General features: G+C 36.8%; 8 protein-coding genes across 8 annotated transcripts; 3 read left to right on the top strand and 5 right to left on the bottom strand.

Moving 5' to 3' along the window:
* Window positions 1-150: 150 nt before the first annotated feature.
* On the bottom strand, window positions 151-1,809 carry L201_007577 (uncharacterized protein; the record flags this gene model as incomplete). Its single annotated transcript, XM_066223283.1, has 9 exons — window positions 151-292; window positions 367-436; window positions 520-581; window positions 676-772; window positions 850-1,029; window positions 1,114-1,258; window positions 1,351-1,452; window positions 1,554-1,598; window positions 1,684-1,809. The coding sequence occupies 9 exons, from the start codon at window positions 1,807-1,809 to the stop codon at window positions 151-153; spliced, it is 969 nt and encodes a 322-aa protein (XP_066079380.1).
* A 1,855-nt stretch (window positions 1,810-3,664) lies between these two features.
* L201_007576 (uncharacterized protein) lies at window positions 3,665-6,019 on the top strand (the record flags this gene model as incomplete). The annotated part of the gene is made up of 9 exons (XM_066223282.1): window positions 3,665-3,953; window positions 4,111-4,321; window positions 4,399-4,495; window positions 4,585-4,871; window positions 4,951-4,978; window positions 5,062-5,285; window positions 5,364-5,481; window positions 5,595-5,776; window positions 5,887-6,019. The coding sequence occupies 9 exons, from the start codon at window positions 3,665-3,667 to the stop codon at window positions 6,017-6,019; spliced, it is 1,569 nt and encodes a 522-aa protein (XP_066079379.1).
* Window positions 6,020-6,455: 436 nt separating this feature from the next.
* On the bottom strand, window positions 6,456-10,832 carry L201_007575 (uncharacterized protein; the record flags this gene model as incomplete). The annotated part of the gene is made up of 15 exons (XM_066223281.1): window positions 6,456-6,476; window positions 6,572-6,641; window positions 6,701-6,810; window positions 6,897-6,938; window positions 7,008-7,190; window positions 7,319-7,726; window positions 7,792-7,875; window positions 7,932-8,261; window positions 8,336-8,440; window positions 8,508-8,916; window positions 8,995-9,089; window positions 9,155-9,233; window positions 9,293-9,393; window positions 9,454-10,238; window positions 10,364-10,832. The coding sequence occupies 15 exons, from the start codon at window positions 10,830-10,832 to the stop codon at window positions 6,456-6,458; spliced, it is 3,291 nt and encodes a 1,096-aa protein (XP_066079378.1).
* A 658-nt stretch (window positions 10,833-11,490) lies between these two features.
* On the bottom strand, window positions 11,491-13,033 carry L201_007574 (uncharacterized protein; the record flags this gene model as incomplete). Its single annotated transcript, XM_066223280.1, has 5 exons — window positions 11,491-11,536; window positions 11,606-11,784; window positions 11,847-12,088; window positions 12,162-12,359; window positions 12,451-13,033. The coding sequence occupies 5 exons, from the start codon at window positions 13,031-13,033 to the stop codon at window positions 11,491-11,493; spliced, it is 1,248 nt and encodes a 415-aa protein (XP_066079377.1).
* A 2,425-nt stretch (window positions 13,034-15,458) lies between these two features.
* On the bottom strand, window positions 15,459-17,390 carry L201_007573 (uncharacterized protein; the record flags this gene model as incomplete). The annotated part of the gene is made up of 2 exons (XM_066223279.1): window positions 15,459-16,732; window positions 16,823-17,390. 2 exons carry the CDS (start codon window positions 17,388-17,390, stop codon window positions 15,459-15,461), a joined length of 1,842 nt encoding a protein of 613 aa, XP_066079376.1.
* A 1,292-nt stretch (window positions 17,391-18,682) lies between these two features.
* On the top strand, window positions 18,683-19,400 carry L201_007572 (uncharacterized protein; the record flags this gene model as incomplete). The annotated part of the gene is made up of 2 exons (XM_066223278.1): window positions 18,683-18,889; window positions 19,077-19,400. The coding sequence occupies 2 exons, from the start codon at window positions 18,683-18,685 to the stop codon at window positions 19,398-19,400; spliced, it is 531 nt and encodes a 176-aa protein (XP_066079375.1).
* Window positions 19,401-19,822: 422 nt separating this feature from the next.
* On the bottom strand, window positions 19,823-20,599 carry L201_007571 (uncharacterized protein; the record flags this gene model as incomplete). The annotated part of the gene is made up of 1 exon (XM_066223277.1): window positions 19,823-20,599. One exon carries the CDS (start codon window positions 20,597-20,599, stop codon window positions 19,823-19,825), a length of 777 nt encoding a protein of 258 aa, XP_066079374.1.
* Window positions 20,600-21,612: 1,013 nt separating this feature from the next.
* On the top strand, window positions 21,613-23,471 carry L201_007570 (uncharacterized protein; the record flags this gene model as incomplete). The annotated part of the gene is made up of 4 exons (XM_066223276.1): window positions 21,613-21,816; window positions 21,893-22,329; window positions 22,419-23,199; window positions 23,316-23,471. The coding sequence occupies 4 exons, from the start codon at window positions 21,613-21,615 to the stop codon at window positions 23,469-23,471; spliced, it is 1,578 nt and encodes a 525-aa protein (XP_066079373.1).
* Window positions 23,472-23,637: the final 166 nt, after the last annotated feature.

Here is a 23,637-nt window from a genome sequence, read left to right as displayed (position 1 = left end):
TTTAAGCGGATGTTCGTGTATTTCCAGTGATATGGAATCTACTTTCTATTTTCTATTTTCTATTCTATGGTTAACGTCCTTGTAACATTCAACCATCTTGTATAGTTACAGCAAATCTCCATTTGTATTTTGGTCAGATACAGTATCTTCTTATACCATGGTTTGACCACTTCTCATGGAAGGTTGCGATACATTCGAGTCTGCTCTGGGATTTGATGGTTTGGGAGCTGCAATACCGATTTTATCCTCTTGAATAGGTTCACCTGTACTATCTTGTCCAGGAGTGATTTTCCTACATTAGGGGGATTAGCAATACGTTCATTACTTTGACCTCGCGACTTGATTTCTTCACAGCAAAAGACTCACCAATAATGTACAGCTTTCAAGAAGACGTATGCTCCTGTAGCTAAGAGAGATCCCATCGTTGGTCCCAACCCTAATTGAGGAGAAAAAGTTGGCGTCAGCTTGTTAACTCAAATTCAAATCCGGTACGTAATAGGAGTCTAAGGATAAACTTACAATAGATCCAGTGATAATCTGGAAAACCTGAAAAACAAGCCGGTCCAAATGCCCTTGCGGTACTACAAGTCAAACGAATACACCGAGAATCAGTGATATACACATTTTATGAAAGAGCTCAAATGGTATATGTCTGAAACCATGAGGTAGACTTACTTGACTGCTCCACCAGTAAAAGGTGCAGAGTACAAGACAATGATGAAAAGTGTAAAAGCGAAACCCATCGGTGCAAAAGGTGTAAATAAGTGTTTTTCTATTTTGACCAGTCAAGAATGGAGGACATTAGCTTCATGGTAGGTGAGAACGCTTAAAAGATGATGGATGACGTACCGGCAGCTAACATCAAAACACTTAAAATCAAACCAGCTGTAGCGAAAGCTTCTATAAAAACACCTTTTGTTCTACTTGTACCATTCTGTAGTTGTACGCCCACATCCAAACTAATTGGACTTAACCCAGTTAAGATACCACAAGCTACTATCGAACCTAACATTTGAGCGGTCGAAACGACTATTTCGAATATTGAATTCAAGATTTTGTAATCAGCTTCAAGAACATGTGTAGAGCAGACTGAAAGTAAATGGGTAAACTGACGTATAAATCTGACTGGCTTGATAGCTCCAATGAGGAATAAAGCTAAAGATACAGAAGGGTTGAAAATTGATCCTGTAAATCTGTAAAATATAGTTGATGTAGCGAATAACGATATAGCAAATGCAGCAGCTGAATACACGTAACACTGTTATAACAGAACGAGATCGATACAAGTTGGGTTAATTCCTTATTAAATATGCAGATTGATATATTCGGTGGTAAAAATGGGCTACTTACTAGAAGAGCTAAGGCTGCATCCGCACTAGGTGAAGCAGTAGTCTGTGTATCTTCACCGTTATTCGATGCCATTTTCTGAAATGCTTTTACTGTTTGGATTGACTATATATATATATACATATGTGTTTTACATCCAATAATCAGCTTACGTACTCAATTATCGTGTATATATCATCAGACTGTCACAACGAAAACACACTTACACCAAGACTAAAAATGAAGAACATGATGGTACCGATAAATTCACCCTGTCCAATTCGTACTTGGTCAGGCATGTCCGTTCGCAGACAATACGTTCACACAGCATGTATCAAAATTGAAATGCAAACTTACAGCAGTAGCAATCAAATCCTTATTGATATCCGCAAACAATCCCAATTTCTCATCTTCTGTCTTTTCAATATACGTTAATTCTATAGAAGCTAAATAAGCTCGTAACCTCTTCAACGCGTTGACCATGATTGAGATATCGATCGATCCTATTTGATGCTGTTTATTTTTATAAGCTCAAGAGATCAAAGGAGTAAATCAATGGTAAATTGTGTGATTTAGTAAAGTCGACGTTCAAGAGTTGAGAATCCATAACATCAAAATGATGTTGTACTGTACTTCAAATGTGAAGGAAAGAAGCCATTTTATCATGTCGTTATGAGAAGTTTTAAGCCGGCGGCAAATCATTTCACCTGTACACCATCACCACTGACTGGGAGACTTTGTGGGAAGTTAGGGTATGTCATCATCAAAACGATTCCAACAAAGCTACTCTGCAAAAATTTTAAGGGTATCGACATTAAGCTATTTCTATATTGCGCAGCAAGGATGAATCACCCTCTAAGTTCCAAGTCCTCAGCTCTTGTCACCATGTTAAGACCACCCAATCGCTTTGTGCTGATTATCCGAGATTTTGTATGAAAGAAGAAGTCGTTTAGAGATTTTAACGAAGCTGTAAGATAAAAAAGATAAAAAAAGATGCTTGAATTCCTAATTTTCAACGTCACATTTGATAATATTCTTTCATGCGTTCAGGGTATTGCCCTTGTGAGGCGAAAACCAAGATTAAAGGCGTTCCTTATCTTTCGGTTCTTCTGGAGCTTAGTCTTTTAACGATATCTGTCTGGTTCTATACGCCATATATATGCGTACAATAGGAGGTAGATGAAAGGATAGTTGGGACAGGCAAATCAATTCTTAAAATCTTTATAGCCGATTCTTATTTGAGCTGAAAGAGCATTATAACTCCAACTGACAAAGCAGTCCCGAGATATTCCTATTTAGCACGGTATGTACTAATATTGTACGTCTTTTTTGCGCGGACGCTGTCGATACACTATTCATGTGGACTCGTGATACCTATATGAAAGCGAAACCTAATTTAACATACAGCGTTAACAAATCAATCGGTGCAATCGGCTGAAAAGCGAAATATAACAAGTCATAAGGTTAAGTACGTGCTCATTGAAAATCGGACAACTCCGTGAAATAAATGACTGTAACTAAACATCTAGTCTAAGATCAAATCGATCTATTTGTGACCAATGCCAAGTCACTTTAATTCACTAAGATCAGTTCTGTTTTTCATTGAAAACGCGCTCCCCCATGTCTCGCAAGGTGGAAGTGGTTACTATTCTCCGCGGCATGGGTATCATTGAAAGATCACCACAGGAATTGGACGGGTTTGCAACTCACCAGTTCAAGCTATATCTTTGTCCACCGGGCGTGTAGGGAAGATCAGTTTCCGGATCTTTCTATTTTTGAACGATGGCCGCCGGATGAAGAAGTCAACGATGTTCTCGTTTGTTCATGCTAGTCTGACTGAATATGACAATTTAAGTATTTGCTAATTCATTGTCATAAGGATTTGCGTAAATCGAAAGAATGAAGATCAAAGTGGCGTTTTTAACGGGCGCCGAGGTCATTTTATGGTGGATTTGGAAGACTGAACACTTTGGTAATAAAGGTATATATACAAAGCTAATTCATAAAATTCTCATACATCTTCCAGTAATTTCCTCAAAGTATATTTATATATACTCACGTAAACTTGAAATACGAAAACTAAAATAGAAAAGGAAAATAATCGCCATGGGGTCAGTGTTGAATAACGATAATCATCATCAAAATTCGATTCAAAGTCAAAGTGAACAAGCACCATCACTAGCGAATACTTATAATGAAGATGAACATTTAGTTGAATCTGGATCTCCTCATACGAATTCAAACTTAAAGCAAGAAGATTCTCACAAGTTTCACGATCAATCAACGTCAAAATCAAGAGCAAGTTCAGCAAGACCATACTTTGAAGCGTAAACCATGGATGTTAACAAGAACATCATGGTCCGATATAATACACCATCAGTATGCAGGAGATGGTACAGATGAATCACCTTTTATAGTTAAATGGTTACCTGATGATTACAATGGTACTGCAGGATGGAAAGATAGAGAAAATCCAATGACATTTGAATTCTATTATAAATGGATTACAACTTTGATTGCTGCTTTTGGTACTTTAGGTGTGACTATAAGTTCTTCAATGCTTTCTGCTGCTGTTTGGGATATCAGGATAGTTTTTCCTGGTTATAATAACTATGTTTATACCATGAGTAAGTTTGAAATCTTTCCTGAAAGTTTCTTTTCATATACTTGGGATATTTTCATACCTACAGTACAGTATGGTTCTTTCCTATCCGTTTCTCCTCAAAAATGTAAAAGATCAAAATTCTGTAGCTAATATCCCTCCACGTTTTCTCATCTTTGCAGTAACTTCCGCGTTTTTGATTGGATTCGTACTTGGTCCTTTGATTTGGGCACCTGGTTCAGAAGTTTTTGGTAGAAGATGGATGTTCATCATTACTTATATCCCGTTCACCATCTTCAATGCTGCTTGTTGTGGATCAAAAAATATAACCACTTTAATTATTTTGAGAACTTTAGCTGGTATATTTGGAAGTAGTGCGACTGTTAATGCAGGGTAAGTGTCGATTGAAGCTGAATGGAATTTCTGTGTTAAGCTGATTTGCAATATGTTCATAACTATCGAACATGAAGTGGTACTATCGCAGATATGTTTCCAGCACATCAAAGGGGTTTAGCTATGGGTATATTTGCCGCTGCTCCTTTCTTAGGTCCTGCTATTGGTCCAGTCGTAAGTCAAAAGTCTCAAAAAAGATTCAAGGAGAAGTAACATCGAATAATAATGAGATGATTGTAAAACGTCAATTTTGATGTTTTCAGGCTGGCGGGTTTCTTTCACAAGCAGCAGGATGGAAATGGGTAGCAGCCTTAATAGCATTCGTTTCTGGGTTATTATGTTTACTAGGCTGTCTATTCTTACCAGAAACTTATGGTCCATACTTATTGAGAAAAAGAGCAGAAAGATTGAGTAAATATACTGGAAAGATATATAAAAGTGAACAAGATGTTAAAAACCCTTTGAATAAGACTGAATTATTTACAAAACAATTGAAAGTTCCTTGGATTTTGATGTTTAAAGAACCTATTGTACTTTTAATGTCTTTATAGTAAGTTCGATCAATGCTGTATCCTCTATCACGGACCTGTTTTTGAAGTACTCAGTCGCTGATGGTGTTAACGGGGTAGCATGTCAATCATTTATGCGATTCTTTATGTGAGTAACTTTCAGCTAGACGGATCGAAAATATCTTGTGAGAAAGCGTCAGTCAGCTTATATACTATCGATAACTATTTTAGATGCAATTCACTTCTTTCCCTTTAGTATTTCAAAGAGCAAGAGGATGGTCTGCTGGTATAGCGGGATTAGCTTTTTTAGGTATAACCGTTGGGGCTTTTATTGGTTTAGCTTATATAATATTTTATGAAAATCCAAACTATTCCAAAAAAATACATTTAAAGGGTGGTTACTTGCCTCCAGAAGCTAGGTTACCTACCGTTATGATTGGAGCTGTTTGTTTTCCGTAAGTTGAGAACGTATATCCACAAAGAAAATTTTCTTTGCTTACTTTGTCTGTTCTGGTGTGTAATTCGTAATAAAGTGTCGGTTTATTCTGGTTTGCTTGGACTGGTATACCAATTTCAATTCACTGGATTGTACCTATAATTGGAACTGCATTTATTGGTGCTGGAATTGTATTAGTTTTTCTTGGTGTTATGGTAAGTACAAATCCTATGCATCATCCCAAGCAGGGAAATACAGTAGAATCATCTCGTTATTGACAAAATATTGTATGTTACACCTGCCTGTCTGTCGATCCTACGATTTACAGAATTACCTAGTCGACGCATATTTATTATACGCTGCATCAGTATTAGCAGGATCAGCAGTAATGAGATCAATCTTTGCTGTTATATTACCTCTATTCACAATTGATATTTATAATAAATTAGGTATAAGATGGGCAGGTAGTTTAATGGCTTTTTTAGGTTTATTATTTGTGCCCGCACCTTTGTGAGTAACCGAGTTCTTCTGGACGAGTGAAGTGCATTATATAATGTGTTTGCAGTTCTGCTAACTCTGATCACGAAATTCAATATGTCTTTTTTCTTTCTGTACTTTAGTATATTCTATTATTACGGTTCAAAGCTTAGAAGAATGAGTAAAGCTGCTAGAGAAGCTGATGATTTAGGTCAAATGATGGCCAGGAAAAAATTAGAAATGATGGCTCTGAATAAACCACAAAATCAAGTCTAGAAGATTCAACAATTGTGGTAGGTCGAGTCCCCTAATTACAGACACATATATACATGTATATGTAAACAAATTATCAGAGATCTAATGCTACAAATATGTATATACACACTGCACTTCTATGCTGTCACATCTATTCGATTCAGATATCCTGGCATGTGTTGCAAGACTGAAGTGCTGACTCGAAGCTACTTTTCCGATATTTTTTTTTGACCGTTGACATCATGATGATACTGTACGCACTGCAAAAGACTACATTGCAAGATAAACCTGTGCTGCAGCTAATCCTGGAGAATATGAACAATGCATGGTAATAAATATAAATCAATTAGTCATAAAAAGAAAAGAAAGCATATCCGCAGTTAAACACAAGATGATGATCATTAATAGGGTATAATGGATTATGGGGAATCATATGATTCATCTTCTGTTACCGAAATCAAAAAGTTTCCGTTTCATCCTACATATAGTACGCGCAGATCACATAAATCAGTTCAATAGGCCTTTTTCCTCCTTTTAGACTAGAAAGTTCGATGATTGAATCAATTAACTCACAATCATATCTTCATCAGCTTTGCCATTACTTCTGACCTCGTTCAGTTCCTGTTGGAGCTTTTTGATCTCGCTAAATACCAAAAGTCACCATATCAGCAAAAGATATTTTACGATATTGCATTCACTTACTTTTCGAGATCTACGACTTTAGCATTATGAGCTTCGTGTAATTTGGTCAAAGCTGGAGAATGTGGTTCGTTATTAGGTTTAGGTGATTCTGGTGGTGTTCGAGCGGTATCCTATCATATGTACATATGGCATAAGCATCCGCCATGATCAGATCGGGTTTTATTCCTACTATGTGTACAATGCAAAGGAAACTTACGGCTAATCTAGCAAGAGCATTATTCTTCTCGACTTTTTCATCCTGTAATAGAAAATCATCATTCAGGATTAGTCCTAACACCTGATCCGGATCACGCCGGTCGAAACTCACCTGTAATTGCGCTTCTAACTTTCTATATCCTGCCTGCAATTCCGCAACTTCTTCCTTGTATCTTTCTTCAGCCGCTTCAGCTTCTTTGACCCTCTGTTCGGTGGAGCTTCGAATATCTTGTGAATGTTGCTCTTGAATAGCTGAGAGTGAAGCTTCAAAATGTGATTTATTCATTTCGGCCATCTGGCAAAGCAAAACAGTTTGTGAATTAGCCTTCAAGTCACCACTAGCTATATAGACTTGTCGAAGTATGAAAGCATTATATTCCTCGAAGAAAGTGGTGCAATTTGTGTGGGATACAGTTAACTTACTTCATTGGCGCCGGCCAACTCATCTTTGACACCTTGCAATTCGCCTTTCAGTTTTTTCAATTGATCTTCCAATTCACCATGATTTTGACTGTCGGAAGAAGTTTTACCTATACTTTCAATTTCACCAATTAATCTTGTGATTTCATTCTTCAGATTTTCATTTGTTTCAGTTAAATCATTTAACTGTTCTTTAGATGATATCAATTGATTTTGTGAAGATAACAGTGATTCTTCTAATGATTGGTTAGATTTTACTTGTTCGGCTCTTAAATCAGTGAGTTCGATTGAATGTGATGATTTTAGTGCTTCGATTTCAGCTTGATGAGCTTCTTTCAGTTGCTGATGGGTTGTAGATAATTCATGTCGGATTGAAGACAATTCAGCTTGATGAGTTTCATTGGCAGCAGCCTAAATTGACAAAAGTCAATTTCTTATACTGTAAACTGGGAGCAACGGAATGTGCCTATACTCACCTTTGCATCTTCGAATGCTTTGTTATATCTGACTTCAAAATCTGCTGCATCCTTCTCCTTATCTTGTTCCAGCTTAGCAATGATCTGTGTACTATAGAGTCAGCTATAAACATTCCTGTGGAAGTAATGCATTAGCTTACCTCATTCAAGCTTTTCTCTCTTTCTTCCATACCTTTCCTGATTTCCGCAAGTTGTCCGACTTCCTCTTCCAGTTGCTCCAGCTTAGATTCTACATCAATCAACTCTTTATCAGAAGCTTCTTTAGCTTTGTTAACCTCTGCAAGCTGACTTTCTAATTCGGTGATTTTAGCTTCGGAAGAGGAAGTAGCTTCTTTGAGAAGAGATTCATGTTTTTCTGTTGCATCTTTCAACTTCGCTTCTAGTTCAGCGATAACTTCCGGATATTGAGCGGATTTTTCAAGTAAATCAGCATAGGTGGAAGAAAGTTGATCATGTGCTGATTGAAGGGCCTAGAATATCAAGTTGGAATTTTAGCTCAAAGGATAACGTGGGGTTTATCAAAGTTTATACAGGATGAACGTACTTGAAGTTCTTCATGTTTAGCTTGACTATCGTTCTGCGCCCTTGTCAAAGTATCTTTGTGTTGTTGAGCGGATGCTTCATGACCTTCAATTTCCTTTGCAAGAGTCTGTAAATTGTATCACATATTCAGCCGACAAGTGGGAGAATTGATTAGCAAAAATAACTGTACTTACATCTCTTTCCTCAGTCCATCGACTTTCATCTCCCTTTCTTCCCTCTTGTGCCTTTTGTAAATTATCTTTGAGTTCCTCGATCTCCTCTTGGAGATCTTTAATTTGTCCTTCTAGACCGGTAGCCCCAGCTAAAGACTTTTCAGCCTCTTCAGCACCTTCAGCTAATTCAGCTTCCAGTTTTTCTTTGATTTTTTCAAGTTCAGATACTTTACTTATAAGAGATGATTTCACCTTAGTGATCTGTGCAAGTGAAGACGAGGATTCCTCATGGGATGTACGTAAAGCAGATAATTCCTCTTGGACTGATTTGAGGGTATTGTTCAGGTCGGAAATCGATGATTGGGCAGACTCAAGCTCAGCTTGTAGGGAAGATAGTTGAATATTCAAGGATTCTTTTTCCGCAGATATCCTGTACAATTGATGTATGAATGATTAGCGACATTAAAAGGATATATCGGAAATGACAGGTTCTTGATTGGTCACTTACTCCGCGATTCTAGCTTCCAACTCTGTAACAGCTGTATTGTATCGTTGTTCAGCAGCTCTCATCTCGGCAGAATGTGATTCTTGAAGCTCGGCAATCTGATTACGAGAAGAGAGAAACAGGTCAATCTCGGCTATCACTCATGATCGCTCATTTTACATACTTTATCTTGATTATCGGAGCCAGCTTGAGATGCAGCATCTTGAATTTGCGTTTGGAGACTTTCAATTGCTTTTGCATGACTGATATGATGGATTGATCAGAATACCTGTTTAGTATATAAAAAGCGGACCAAACTTACCTCTCTTCAAGCTCGATCTTCTCTTTATTCAATTCTTCAATTTTCTTCTCGTGCTCTTCTCTCTCTTCTATAGATTTCTTCTCCAATTCTTCGATCTTCGTCTATGGCAACGAAATCGTTAGCTATGTATGGGTATTTGTACATTGTTGTTCCTTGCTCACCTTCAAATCAGTAATTTCCTTCGATCTATCTACACCAGCTAAAGCACTAGGTCCACTACCTCCTCGAGCTTTTTGAGTTACACCAGCAGTACTGACACCCGATCTTGAAGTTGTGGATGGAGGTGCCATGCTTGCTCTACCGGCCAGTGGTCTACTCGCTAATCTGGATGTGGAGCCTGCTAATGGTACTCTGGGTTTGACAGTGCTGGCAGAGGTTGTGGTACTAGTTCTGAGCGGATCAGGCTTAGCGGCATTTAATACAGACCCTGAAAGCGGTCTAGTTGCTCTGGTGGCACTAGTACTAGAAACAGGAGGTTTGATAGAAGCTCTAGGTTTGACAGTCGAAGAAGTTGAAGCTGAAGTTGACGTCGCTACGCTTGGTCTAGCGGTTAATCTTGTACCTGCAGAAGATGAAGTAGTTGTTTTATCGGATGCACCTGTTATTGATCTTTGTCGACCTCCTGTTGTAGCAGTATTGCTAGAATCGACTTTAGAAGCTGAAGTAGCTGTGGGTCTAGTCACACCACTACCAGCTACACCTGGACGAGCAGAAGTAGAGGATTGGGAAGGCCGAGTAGCATGTGTAGGTCTAGCCGAAGTAGAGGTAGAAGATGATTTGGTAAGATTTGAAGATGAAGCTGTGGGTCGAGTTGCAGATGAAGTAGACTTGAGACCCGGTTTAGTAGGAGCAAGTGATTGTCTAGCTGTAGCGATTGGACGTGTGGTAGAAGAAGAGGATAATGGTTTGGTCGTAGTGGATTTAGGTGTTGGTTTGGGTGAACCTGCTAATATTATCGTGTGGTCAGCTTCGAGATATATATATATATATATATATATATCAATGATCTCTTAAAGATCTCAAAAGTATTTATTCCATCTTTGGATCTTGTTTATAGATCGTACTACTTACCACCGAAAACACCACTTTTCAACACTTTCTTCACACCATTGGTTGTAGCTTCTTTAATATCTTTGATTGTACTATTTTCTTCTTTCTTCTCTTCTTTATCTCCGTTGACAACTTTTTGTTTCTCTTGTTCTACTTCCGCTTCTTCATTTATTTCATTATTTTGTTGTTTATTACTTTCTTCATCTACTTCGGTTGCACTGGGATCTTGCGCATTGACCTCATCTTCCAGCTTTGCAACATCTTTCTCTTCTACATCATTACCACTAACTTTGTTAACTTGATCTTCTTCCATATGTTTTCGGTCTGATACATGTTCAACTTGATCATTTGCTTGACCTTTCAGTTCTTGATTGTTATCTACTTCTTGGGTTTCAGGTTCGAGTTCAGGTTTCTGGATATCAGGTTTATCATCCATTGTCTTTAAACTAATAGCTTCAGAAGCTTGTGAATCTGGTCTACTCGTAGTCATATTTTCCGACCAACTCTACTGAATTACAAGAGAACTAGTACAGCGGTGAAGATAGAGATTACTGATGAGGTATGGTAATGCTCAACAAGATATTTTAATTACCATGAAACAGTCGAATTAAGTGTTGAGACAAGTCAGCAATTACAAGTATGAATACTAGAATTAGATGCATGAACGCATGAACCGCGTCTCAATTGTTGTTTTTGACTTTTATTCGACGCGCTCGGACCCATTTACATCGTTCAACCTCCACTTTCGACCTGTGCTCTCTCTACAATACAATATAACTGTACTCAACCAATATACTATGACTAGGATGAAAGAGGAATAGTACAAGATGCATTATCAGTCCAGTGACGCTACATGATGATCTACAGAGATGAGTTGAATATATATATAGATATAAAAATAAGCAGGAAATTCCGAAAGACCAAATATATTTGTTTATCAGATAATTATTTATACATAAATAATGTCCCAAACTATAATATTTACACAGTAACGATTATAGGACGATGGTGATTATCTTGCAGAAACAATATCTAACATAACAAATAAACAGAGACATATGGATATAAACTTTCCAGAGGGATTATATGGTATTTGATGTATAGTTGACATGATACTAAACCAACTAGTTCTCTACTAGAGTAGATGTTTAGTGGTATTTGGCAATGGCATTGATATAGGTTTGACCGGATTCACTGAATCAATTCAATCGATATAAAGTTAGCTACTTGAGGTCAAGTATAATTGGACAGCTGTGTACTCACGTCACGGCACCGTTTCTGTACATTGGCCATACTTCACCTAAACCATCACCGTTGGAGTAAGCATATGCATGTACTCTATCATCTGCTTCGAATAATGCAACGATCTCATTAATATAGTTGTTGATTTCTGATTGATCGGTACAAGGCACAAAGTTGGTACTATCATCAACACATGCGAACTATAAGATGTAACGTCAGTTTAATCATTCGCAGGCGATCAACTGTGGTGAGGATAGCTTACCTCAGTAACCCAAATAGGTTTACCGAAAGTATTGTAATAGTAATCGATGTCAGCTTTAACGCCATCCATATTATTCTTGTTAACGTGAATGTTTGTAATGTCCCATGGGACTGAAATTTGTTTTTCGAATGCACTTAAATATCCAGTGTATGCATCAGCAGCTTGATGACACATTGAAGGTGAAAGTAATGTTGATCCCTTGGCTTTCCATGGACCAATTAATGAGTTCCATAATGCAGCAGCTATATGATCAACACACAAAATTAGTATATAATCGTGTACAGCGATAGATTCGATAGTTTGGGATTGACATACCAGTACCGACATCAACGTTTGCACTACCCCAAGTTGAACAATCGGGTTCTTCGAAACCGAGGATATACTGAGGAGCTGTTGTAATAGCTTTAAAAACGTTTAATCTTGTTGAATCTGTACCGTCAACGTTACCAGCTCCCCATAACATTGGTACGGCGATAGGAGATCCAGAGTGACCGGATGGGTTAGCAGACCAGTCTATATGTAATTGAGGTATCAGTATTCGAACCTGTCCTTTTACAGTTGTGGTATATAGGAAGGGGACAACAAAGGCAGGAAGTCTACTCACCGTACCACCAACCAATGTGAGCTTCACATTGATCATAAGCGTCACCACCAGCAATACCAGCTTTGATACCATTTGGAGTGTAGTTTCCGTTGTTGGATGTACCAGTGGAAGCTTGGGAGGTTGAAGCTGAAGCAGCAGCTGAAGTACTTGAAGCCGTAGCTGCTGGAGATGCTTCGACAGTTGACGAGGCTGCTTGAGTTTCAGCATACGTTGGGTTTACATAGTTATTTCCAGCTTCGAGAGTTGCGGCTTGAGCTTGAGTTTCTTGAGCAGAAGAAACAGAAGTTTGAGCTTGAGTTGGTGAATCAGTTACGATGGAAGAAGTCGCGGTTTCTTGGGATCGAGCTTTACAAGCTGTACCTCTCTTCTTCTTTTTAACGACTTTTCTAGGTTTTGAAGCTAAAGCTCTTGGAATTCCAGCTTCAACGACATTGGAAGCTTCTCTTCTTTCTATAGCTGTATGTAATCTTTCAACTGCTCTAGCATGATTAGCAATTTTAGCTGAATGTCTTCGGTGAGTGTTTGAAGATAATGCTGGTGTAGCAATTAATGCGAGTAAAGGAAGTAATGTTGATAATTGCATTGTTGGGTGTTTTGTTGTTGTTTTTTTTTTGTTTGGGTTTATTGATGTGTATGTTATAGAAGGAAGATTTAGATCGAGATAAATCAAATTCGATTGATTTGGTTTGGTTGAGCTGATATATTGGGATTCGAGGTTGAAAGAATGTCTACAAATGAATGTGTCTGTGCGAGAGTTGGTTTGTTGGGGTAATTTACTAAATAAACCGAATCAATCGATGATTTATAGGATTTGAGTGGTACAAAGAATTGACAGAAGGTTGATGGAATATAGAGGATTACAGTTGAGATAAACGTTTACAAGTTGGGGTTGAAGTTGATGAATGATTGAATGAGAGTGAACAGAAAGATTATCGTCAGCTTTTTAAGTTATGTCTTCCTTTTTCACAGCATTCAATTGATTGATTGAGTAATAGTCTATAATGAGTGGTCTATGCGTTTCTCTTGGGATTTAAGGGTTTTCCGTATACCTTTCTTCGTTCAGAAATTGACTTTGTTTATCTTTTCTTTACTGTTTGTTTACTTCCATATATTTGGAAAAAGAGCGTGTCGTATGTATCGTGATATAAACATAGAAAATGGCCAAATGTAAAATTCGAAAAGATATATCATGCGATGAAAACAGGAATCACTCAAGACACTGAATGTAGGTATTCATAAAACGCGAAAGATAAAGATCATACACAACTCAATCTATGATCCATTTTCTGCGAAAAGGACATGAAATAACAAAGGAAAGATTTAGATTCATGCTGTACATGAAGAAAGGACGTAAAGTAACAAGATAAAAAACAAAAACACGTTTCAACATGACAAAAATCTAGAAATCATGACAAAAACAAACAATTCAAAGGACCCCGAAAGAGACTAAATAAAAACACTCACTAGCTTCAAGCTAAAAATTGTATGTTGATTGTCGAGTTGAGGCAAGGTTTGTTGATCGTGATAGGTGAAGTTGTCGATAAAGTTGAACTAAAAAAGAAAAAAAACCTGTTTTTTCTTCTTTGATTCTATTGTCGATGTCGTTGTTGGTGGTAACGGTGTTGGTGGTGGTAACGAAAGAAGGTGAAAAGAATGTTATTGTAAAATGCTATTGTTTATATAACAAGTACGATCAAAGCGTTTATCATACCAAACAAAGAAAAAAAAGGCCAAGAACCAACTGTACAGAAATTCCTGTGGCGTGACGGTCAAAGCGCGTCGTTTAACCTTACCTCTCCTCTTCTACCGCAGTCAAAATTAATCTCAAGTTTGTCACGGAAAAAATAAAAAAACAAAATCAAAACAAAAACCCTGAAAATCAAAAACGCAAACTCAATAAACAAAAGAAACCCTTCAATTTGTACAGTTGAGTAACCTTGAGGGAGGGAGGTCTAGAATTATAACATAATTCATCAACTGGGTTTAACAGGTTCCGCTCAACCCTGCAGTAGTCAAAGATAAAGATAAAAGAGGAAGAAGATAATATCCTTCCGAGACATTCTGAAACGTCAATACAGCAGAAAGATGAAACTTTCAGTTTATGTTGAAAAGATGATCGAAAATCAGAACAGAACCAGGCTTCCCATCTCAGTCTCTGGTCAATTTCACAATAAGGTCATTGATTTTTGATTCGGAGGTACTTTACCAAATATCTTTTCGAATCTTACTAATCACCCTAAAAAATACACTGAACTTTATGAAGATCCTTGTTCAATTTTCTAGTAGAAATGTTTATACCCTTTCTAAATCCACAAATATCACTTTACTCCAATTCATCTTGGTAGACATAATGATCGGATCATTTGGACACAAGGGAAGACTGTACTCGTACTGTAGACCTCGATTTTGACTTAAGCCACGTTTAAGCTTCTTTCGAAAAGGCTAAAAAAGGGGTGAAACACTTACCGAATAATTGGTATTCATTTGAATGGATTCTCAATTGATGATTACAAGATGACATGAATGCATGATTTGATTTGATTTGAATGATACAAATGTAAGAATTGTTCCTATATGATTCTGAATATACATATACAAAAGGTACAGCCTCTGTTTTTTTATTGATGTTATGCGATTAAGATGAATAGATATAGATATACAAAAGAGATGTTTAGTGAATATGAAAGATGGAAATGATTTCTAGATGTTTTCGTTTCCATGTAAAGATGGGTCTCCGGATTTTCTTGTTTTACCAATTCCAGACTTTACTTCTTCTGTGGAATATGACGTTTTATCACACCCTTAATATCTAATGTCCTTCGTTCTTGTAATGTGCAAGACCCCTCATTCATTATGGACCACAATCATCGTCATCACTGGATATGATTATAAAATTAAAGCCTTCCTTTTGTGATCTGGAAGATTATAATCCCCTCTTTTTGGATGAAAGCAAGGTTCTCAACCATGGACCCCTTTTATATGTTCGTGATCGTTAATTGTCTGATTAATCATTCATCATCATCATCAACTCCAAAACCCCAAACATCTTCAGCACCACCATATCCCCATTCTTCTTCATCATCTTCTCCTGTATTGATAACATCCCCATCTTCATCATGTTGTATCTTGCGAACTACTAAAGCTTCAACACAAATCATTTCTTCTCCTAATTCTGCATTGATAGTTGAATTCTCGGTATTTCTATTGATATATTGTTCATCAATCAATTCGTCCAATGGTGATGTATACGTTTCATCATGTAAAAGTTCATCCTCCTTTCCTGACTGATCTTGATCTTGATCTTCATTCTCATCATCTTCAGGTATAGTACGTACATCAGCAAAAGAAAGTGATAAGCTATCTAATGGTATATGGAGTAAATCATCTAAGAATGGTTGTTGTTGTTGTTCTTGTTCTTGGTCTTGTTTTCTGTTTTCCTCTATGTCTTCTGTTGTCGATGTTGGTATCGAAGGAGAAGGTAGTATAGGAGTGGCTAATCTCAATGAAGATGGTCTAGAAGGTTGATGAGGTAATGTAAAATGAGGAGAGTCTGATACTGGTGTTGGATGTATTTCAGACCACATTGGATTAGTCCCATCACCTCTGAGTAGATCTAGTCTTCTAGCTTCCGACTTTGCAGCTGATTTACGTCGCTTTTTATCTTTTTTCTTACTGAATGGTCTGGCTTTGGGGTATACGTGCTGATCAGATACCGATGATATTGCTGAAATCTCTTGTCGGTTCTGATTAGAAACAGCTGAATCTGATTCGCCCAAGGGATCATGATCCGGTTCAAAGAAGAATGACGAACCTTCATCGTCTGTTGATTTATCGCCTCCGCTCCCACTTTCTCCATTAGTTGTATTCTTCCTTTGCGGATTACCAATCATTCCATCTTCATCAAACTCTTGACTCAAATCACTATCACTGCCCGAGTGATTTAGATCATTAGAATCAAATATCAATTTCTTTGGTATCGTACCTCCATATACTGGTACACCTTTTACGGGTATATACTTCTTTCTACGTTTACTTTGATTCCATCTATTCTTTTTATTAGATTTTCTAGATTGACTATTTTGATCTTCTTCAACTAGTTCATCTCGATGAGTAGATGGTGAGGATGATGGAAGTTGGGATTGAGTCTTTCGGTTGATAGTAGGATGAAGTACGATTTCTTTCAGAATAATTACTGTTGCTCCTACTTCTGATGCCATTAATTCCAACGTGCGTAATGATGCATCCATTTGAGATCGAGGTAAACCAATGACTGTTCCATCATCTAAGTGATATATAACACACACAAGGTCGGTCAGCCAAAATATTGTTTTTTTTTTAATTATTATTTATTATAACGCCGCAAATGACTTACCCGCTAAACCCAATTCATAAATAGCTTCATTTCTACCTTGTTTCAATCTCCACATCATTTGAGTAACTAATCTTTCAAATCTTTCTGGAGTTGGATCAATTAATTTTAATTTATATTCAATATATCCTGCTTTATCTCTTTCAGCAGCTAATTTAGTTTTTTGCTTTTTACTTGTTATCATTGATCGAGGTGAAATTAATTGATGTCTTGATACATCTGATTCAGGTTTTGATAATTTCTCTTCCCATTCTCTTAATGCTATAGATTGTGATTGTGACAAGCCTACACTATCATCCATAGGTGTAGATGGCGGTTCATTCAAAGGTGATCCATTTGTAGTTGTCGAAGCTAAAGAAGAAGATGATTGTTCAGATGGTTGACGTTGTCTTTGGGATTGATTGTTGTTGTAAGGCGGTAATGACGTTGTTGATAATGAATGTGCTATTTCATGCCATGGTGATGGTCTTCTTGGTATATCCGTAGGTAGAACCTTTGGCGAAGGTGAAGACAAAGGTAAAGGTACTTGACCTGAACCCATTGATTGGGTCATTATAGCTATAGGTGACATATCGAATGATTGGATAGTAACTAGTCTATGGAACAACGACAACAAGGGCTACCGTAGGTGATATAGCGATTCGTACTTTATACGTGGAATGATCTTATCGATAGAAGGTATTAGTTTGATTTTGATTTTGATTGCGATTATGATATCGAGTTTGATTTTGGGAAAGGCGTGTTTGGTTCCTACAACGAATTATCATCGTGGCTCTTCCTGTGATTGAAGCTGATTTGATTTTGAGGATGACAACAATGTTTGTATAAGTCGGTTTAGTTTTCCATGATGTATTGATCAAAATATCATTCGTGTGTGTAACAGTAAGATTAAACAAGGTTATTCACGATATTCGATCGGATGATATTAGACTAGAAGAATGGAATGGTCATCAAAGGTAAATGACATTTCTAGGATATACTACAGGTGTATGATGGCATCAATCGAGTCGGATCCTGAGCCTGATCCTGCCTGGAGGTGGTACGTGGTTGACACGTGCATCATCCCCTTGAACTCGGTTTTCCTTTGTAAGAGTATTCTAATGTTATGTATTAAGCTTACAGCCTTTATTGTTTGGACTATATGGCTCAAGGACGACATGACTCGTCACTGACGTTGGGAAGACATTTGCGAGGACTGATCAATTAGTTCGGCAGCGGATTGAGGAAGAGAATACAAGGCAAGCTTTGGTTTCCACTCAGTGTTGACGAATTCACGCGGCATGAGGTGTTGATATTCATTCTCAATACAAAGCTGTGACATATAGGTCTTACAGTGTTCGGCTATATACTACTGGTATCTATGTATATACTACCGTGAGTAGTCATCATTTCGGCTTGTTTGTTTGATATGAGAATAATCGAGTTGTATACTGTAAGAATAGATTCGGTTTACACTGTTCGGTTGTTCGGTTATAATAGCTAATAACTGATAAAACCGAGGTTCGTACCTTGATTGTCCTGTATATCTTCCTATCTATAGGTTTTCACCTTAAGTAGTTTGTCAGCTTGTCGAGTTTTGCCAAAACGTTGTATCGTGCAATAGGTTATGAGTGTCTTTCCGATGTTGATTAGGTCTTTATTCAATGAAGCTCGGTTTTGATGTATGCATGTATTGTATTTTGAAAAAGGTATATAAAGTACTTGATTTCCTTCAATCTGTCGTTCTTTTTCTATATTATTTAAGCTAATCCAAACGAAAAATCCTCAATTGATCCCATCCCACTTATCAAGCTGAATTAGAATTGTTATCCTCAACTCGTTCTTATTTTCAAATCACTACCTGAATATCAACCCTACACATCAATGTCACCAATCGATTCTTTGACACAATTACCTGCTCCATCAATCACATTGGCTTTAGGTGGATTAACAACTGCCTATGTATTTTTCGGTAATATAACTGATACTCAAAGAGGTTTAATAGCTTATTTAAATGGTAGATTAACTCCAATCAAATTAGGTGATAAAGATAGAGCTAAAGTATGGTTTGGTTATTACGATCCTGCACATGTGAGTTTATGATTTTTTTGTAATTGGCTGTCCTATTTTGTCTTGAAATCATTTCCAATAAAATCAAAACACACAAAAACACAAAACAGTAAAGTCAAGTATGGGAAGGAAACAAAAAAAGAAAAGCAAAAAAAAAAAACTAATTAATATGTTCATTTTTTTTCTTGAATCTTTTTTTTTTCTTCAGGAATGGGTCATTACCGTATCATTAATTTCATCCATTTTGAATCTATCAACTTCATATACACATAAATCAAACTTGATTTCGAAATTGACTTTGACATCAGGTATAACATCAATTTTGATTGTACCATACACTTTTGGAGTTAGATTACCTTTAATTAATTCAAGGTTAATTGAATTATCTAAAGATTCGACTGAACATAGAAATGAGAATGAAGCTAAAACATTGATTGAAATATGGGAAAAGAAACATTTGGTTAGAATGGTATTTTACGCTGGTGCTTGGATTACTAGTTTTGCTGCTATTGTACTTGATGGTAGAATTTGATAAGTTCAGTATTCAAACATATATGGTTTAAAAAAACGATAACAGAATATGTTACATAACTTGTTCATGGAGTTAACATACGTCTATGAATATGCATATAATCTAATTCCAGTCTACCATGAAGATGTGACATTATGCTTGCACATGTTATTCGATATGACCGTAGTGTACGCTATCGATCATGACCTGCAATGTCCAACCATCTGGCGTTGGGATTGTTTTTAGTATCCTCCTTCTGTTTCAAGTTGCTTGGTGGGCTTCAGGCGATAGTGTCATTATAAGGAATGCTTCATATTTGCTATATTATAGCGATATCTACGATCTTGATTTAGCGGATCTGAACGCCAACGTGATTTTATACCGTAGCATCATCACTCACTTGTATATCAGGGAATACTTTACACCATATCTCTATACTGTAGCTATACGGGACATCCATTCTTCTTGGAAATTTCTCTATTTTTACCTCGATCTTCAATTACTTCCGCTAATTTATCACCTTCTTCAGTGTTCAAAGATTTATAACCATCTACTACACCTAACCAATCATCATCACCAGATTCTTGTGAAAGTTTGAATCTACCTTCAATTCTATCAATTTTAATTTCTAAACCAATTATAGCTTTTTTCAATAGATCAACATATTTAGTTGGAGCATCAGAAACTTTCCAAAATTTCTTTTCATTTTCTTTACCTCTTTTAGTTTCAAGTTGAATTTCATTTTGATTTGATAACGTTTCAATTTGATTTTGTAAAAAAAATGATGATTCTTCATTATTTTTATAATATATTTTAGCTTTACCATAAACTTGAACAGCAGAATAATTCCATGTAGGTACAACTTTACCATCTTTTGGTTTTGTATCAACGTAAAATTTAGGTGTAACATATGAATGTACAGGTGAATTGAATAGAATCAAAACTTCTTCATTTAATTCACTTTCACCGGATTCATTCAATTGATCGATGATTGATTTTGTTTGCGGATTGGCTCTTGCCATATGTCCTCTTAATATACCTTTATCTTGTTCATCATCTTCGTTCAAAGGTGAGTCTAAGACAAAAGGTATGTGCGTAGTCTGTAAAGTGGCATTCTTGGAATGTGGTATAGAAGTAGTAAATAATCCCAAAGGGTTTTCACGTATAAATTGATGTAATACTGGGATATTCAATTCAGCGTGAACAGGTCGAATGTACATTTTTGATCCAAGTAGGTTCGTGTATAGTACTTAGCAAAAGGTGAATTGTAGTTGATCGTTGGTGTTATTTTTGATCAGACACCAAAAGAGAAAGATGAATGTATATGCTATATATACTATAAATGAAATTGAGTCAATATGAATGGTCGAGTAGATAAAAAGATAACATAGACGAGAAATCTGTATTGTATTTGCCGCTGCCGCTGTTTGCTGTTACGATATATTGTTTAGGCAGGTTTAGCCGAGGTTTGTGTCATTTTTACGTAACTACTGTGCATATAATCAGTATACAGCTCATCAACCGGCGCTTACATCCTATATACGCATCTTCTTTTCTATCCATTGATCCATTCTTCTCCGAAAGAAGCCTGTTAGACCAACATTGTTTCTCTCTCAATTCACTGAGCAGAGTATATCGGTAATCATATGGCAACCGTATTCCGGGAACTGTACACATCCACACAAGGTTCACTGGATTGTAAATTATCATTTCAACATCTGATTTCAACTTGATGGAACAAGATACATTTATATTGCCGCGCGTCAACTTTGTCTTCAATTGCCAAACCCAGCTTATCGGTATGTTATATCGGATTACGGATGATGATGTACAGTAGTTGTAAGAATATCGGCTTTCGAGACAATACTTATGTCCGATTTGAATCATCAATAGTAGTCTGGATGAATGGGGCAACATGATTTTAGATAGACTTATCTTCAGCGCTTTTTAGTTGTTGAGCCAGGTCCGCTGACGGAGCGCCCTAAACTTGTAAATAAACATTGTTCTTCCACATCCCCAATCACACTTTGGTATCAGAAGAAGAACAAGTAGATCAATGCGGTAAATGTAGAAATTCCTTGTGGACCGTGTAAATGCTATTCTTACTTCGTTTGTTCTTTAAGACTGATCAAAAGGGTTGATCAAAAAGATTCAAAAAGCTGTTTCTTAGTAGCGAGAATCTTCTTCGTGCCCTCTTTTCAGTAATATCACCTATACAGCAACCGAACCAAAGATGAATCAGCAGCAGTCAACCTTGATAGGAAACGTCGCTCTTGTAGGTTATCCTGAAGATACCTTGTATTCAGTCTTATTGAGAGAAGGAAAGGTAGAATCAATTAGACCATCGGGAGAAAGCGTCTTTCAGATAAATGGATATACAGATGTAACTGTTATAGATATGAAGAAGGAAGATGACGATCTGAGATGGGTTGCTCCGGTTAGTATGGCTCAATTTTCATATTTTGGCGAGGTTTGGTATTGTAAGCTGACAAAAGAGGGATATATATTGTTAGTCATTAATTGATTGGCACACACATTTCCGTTTGAATGCAATAACATCGCATCGATATAATTTACAAGACTGTCAATCTGCCAAAGAAGTTTTGGATTCTGTTAGATATGCTATAAATTTACCTAAATATGATGTCAAATATGAGATTAATTTTGTTGGTGTAAATATGAGAAATGCAAATTGGTCAGATTCAGAAAAATTAAATAGGTTATCATTAGATTCAATTTCAACTGAAAGACCAATATTTTTGTTTTTTAATGGTTATCATTCAATGGTGGTCAACACAGCCGCATTGAATTTAGCAAATATAGATCCAAATGGACCAAAATCAGATGGTTATTTTTATGAACAAGAAGCTTTTAATATGGGTAAATATACGAGTAATGTAAAACAAGATACTTTAGATTTATGGATTGATGAAGAAGCTAAAAAAGCAGCGTAAGTTATTCAAGTCTAAAGTATTACCACGACGATAGTGATCGGTTGATGAGCGCGATGGCTGATACTCCTCAATGTTTCATACATAGTGCTCTTGGAGTAACAGAAGTGGTAGATTTGGAGATGGATTTCAACATGTCAGCTTGGCAGCGGCGGTCATCAAAAGGTTCAAATTGGTTACGTATACATTGTGGAATGTATACTGAACATCTTACAAATGCTATCGAGTCTGGATATAAAACAGGTGATATAGTACCGAATACAAACGGGTTAATTGCTGTTGGACCATATAAGATAGTTACGGATGGATCATTAGGTTCTCAAACAGCATTTTGTCATGATCATTATCCTGGTACACCAGACAATTTTGGTTTATTAGCATATGACGCTTCAACTTTATATGAAATGTTAGAAAGAGGTATAGATAATGGGTTTCGATTAGCTGTACATGCAATAGGAGATCATGCCAATTCTTTTACACTTCAAACGTTCAACAAATTAATCAAAGAAAAGGGTAAAAAACCTTTAGAAGGATCAACGATTGAACATGCACAATTATTGAACTTTGATGATTTAGATTTGTTTAAAGAGCTAGGTTTGATAGCATCAATTCAACCATGTCATTTGATTGATGATAGGGAATTATGTTCAAAATTTTGGCCAGGTAGAGAAAATAGATCATATCCATTTAAATCTATAATAGATAAAGGTATACCGATTAAAATGGGTAGCGATTGTCCTATAGCACCTTTACAACCTTGGCATGCTATAGCTGTGGCTATTTCAAGATCAAGTGAAAATGATTCGGAAAATCCTTTCTGCAAAGAACAAATTATAGACCTTAAATCGGCTTGGGAAGGTTCAACTTCGGTAAGTTGAGTTGATTATGAATCCTATGTTCTCAAATAAGTTACATCGCAGTTGAAAAAAAAGCGAGGTTTTTTCAAGAGCTGATTAATGCGTATTCATTCCATCATTATCATTAGAACGGTAAATCAAGAATTGAAGTAGGAGATAGAGCAGATTTGATTATATTACCTTCAAATCCATTCCAGCTGGATGCTAATCAAATCAGAAACCTCAGACCTGTGGGTACGATGCTAGGTGGGAATTGGACGTTTAAGGGGTTCTCTAGTGTATAAACTGAACTATTCTATCGCCCGATGATGTGCACGAAGACTCTGTACTCTTCGCTTGTATTCTCGTCCGAAACGTTTTTCCTCAACTGCGGACTGTATGTATGTACCATCGTGTTTCTTCTGGCTTTGCGTTCGCTTTAGGAGAACAGATTCGTCAGCATTCCCATGT

The sequence above is a fragment of the Kwoniella dendrophila genome, chromosome 11 (genome assembly GCF_036810415.1).
Source record: "Kwoniella dendrophila CBS 6074 chromosome 11, complete sequence".
Lineage (NCBI taxonomy): Eukaryota > Fungi > Basidiomycota > Tremellomycetes > Tremellales > Cryptococcaceae > Kwoniella > Kwoniella dendrophila.
This window is presented reverse-complemented; position numbering and strand designations above follow the sequence as displayed.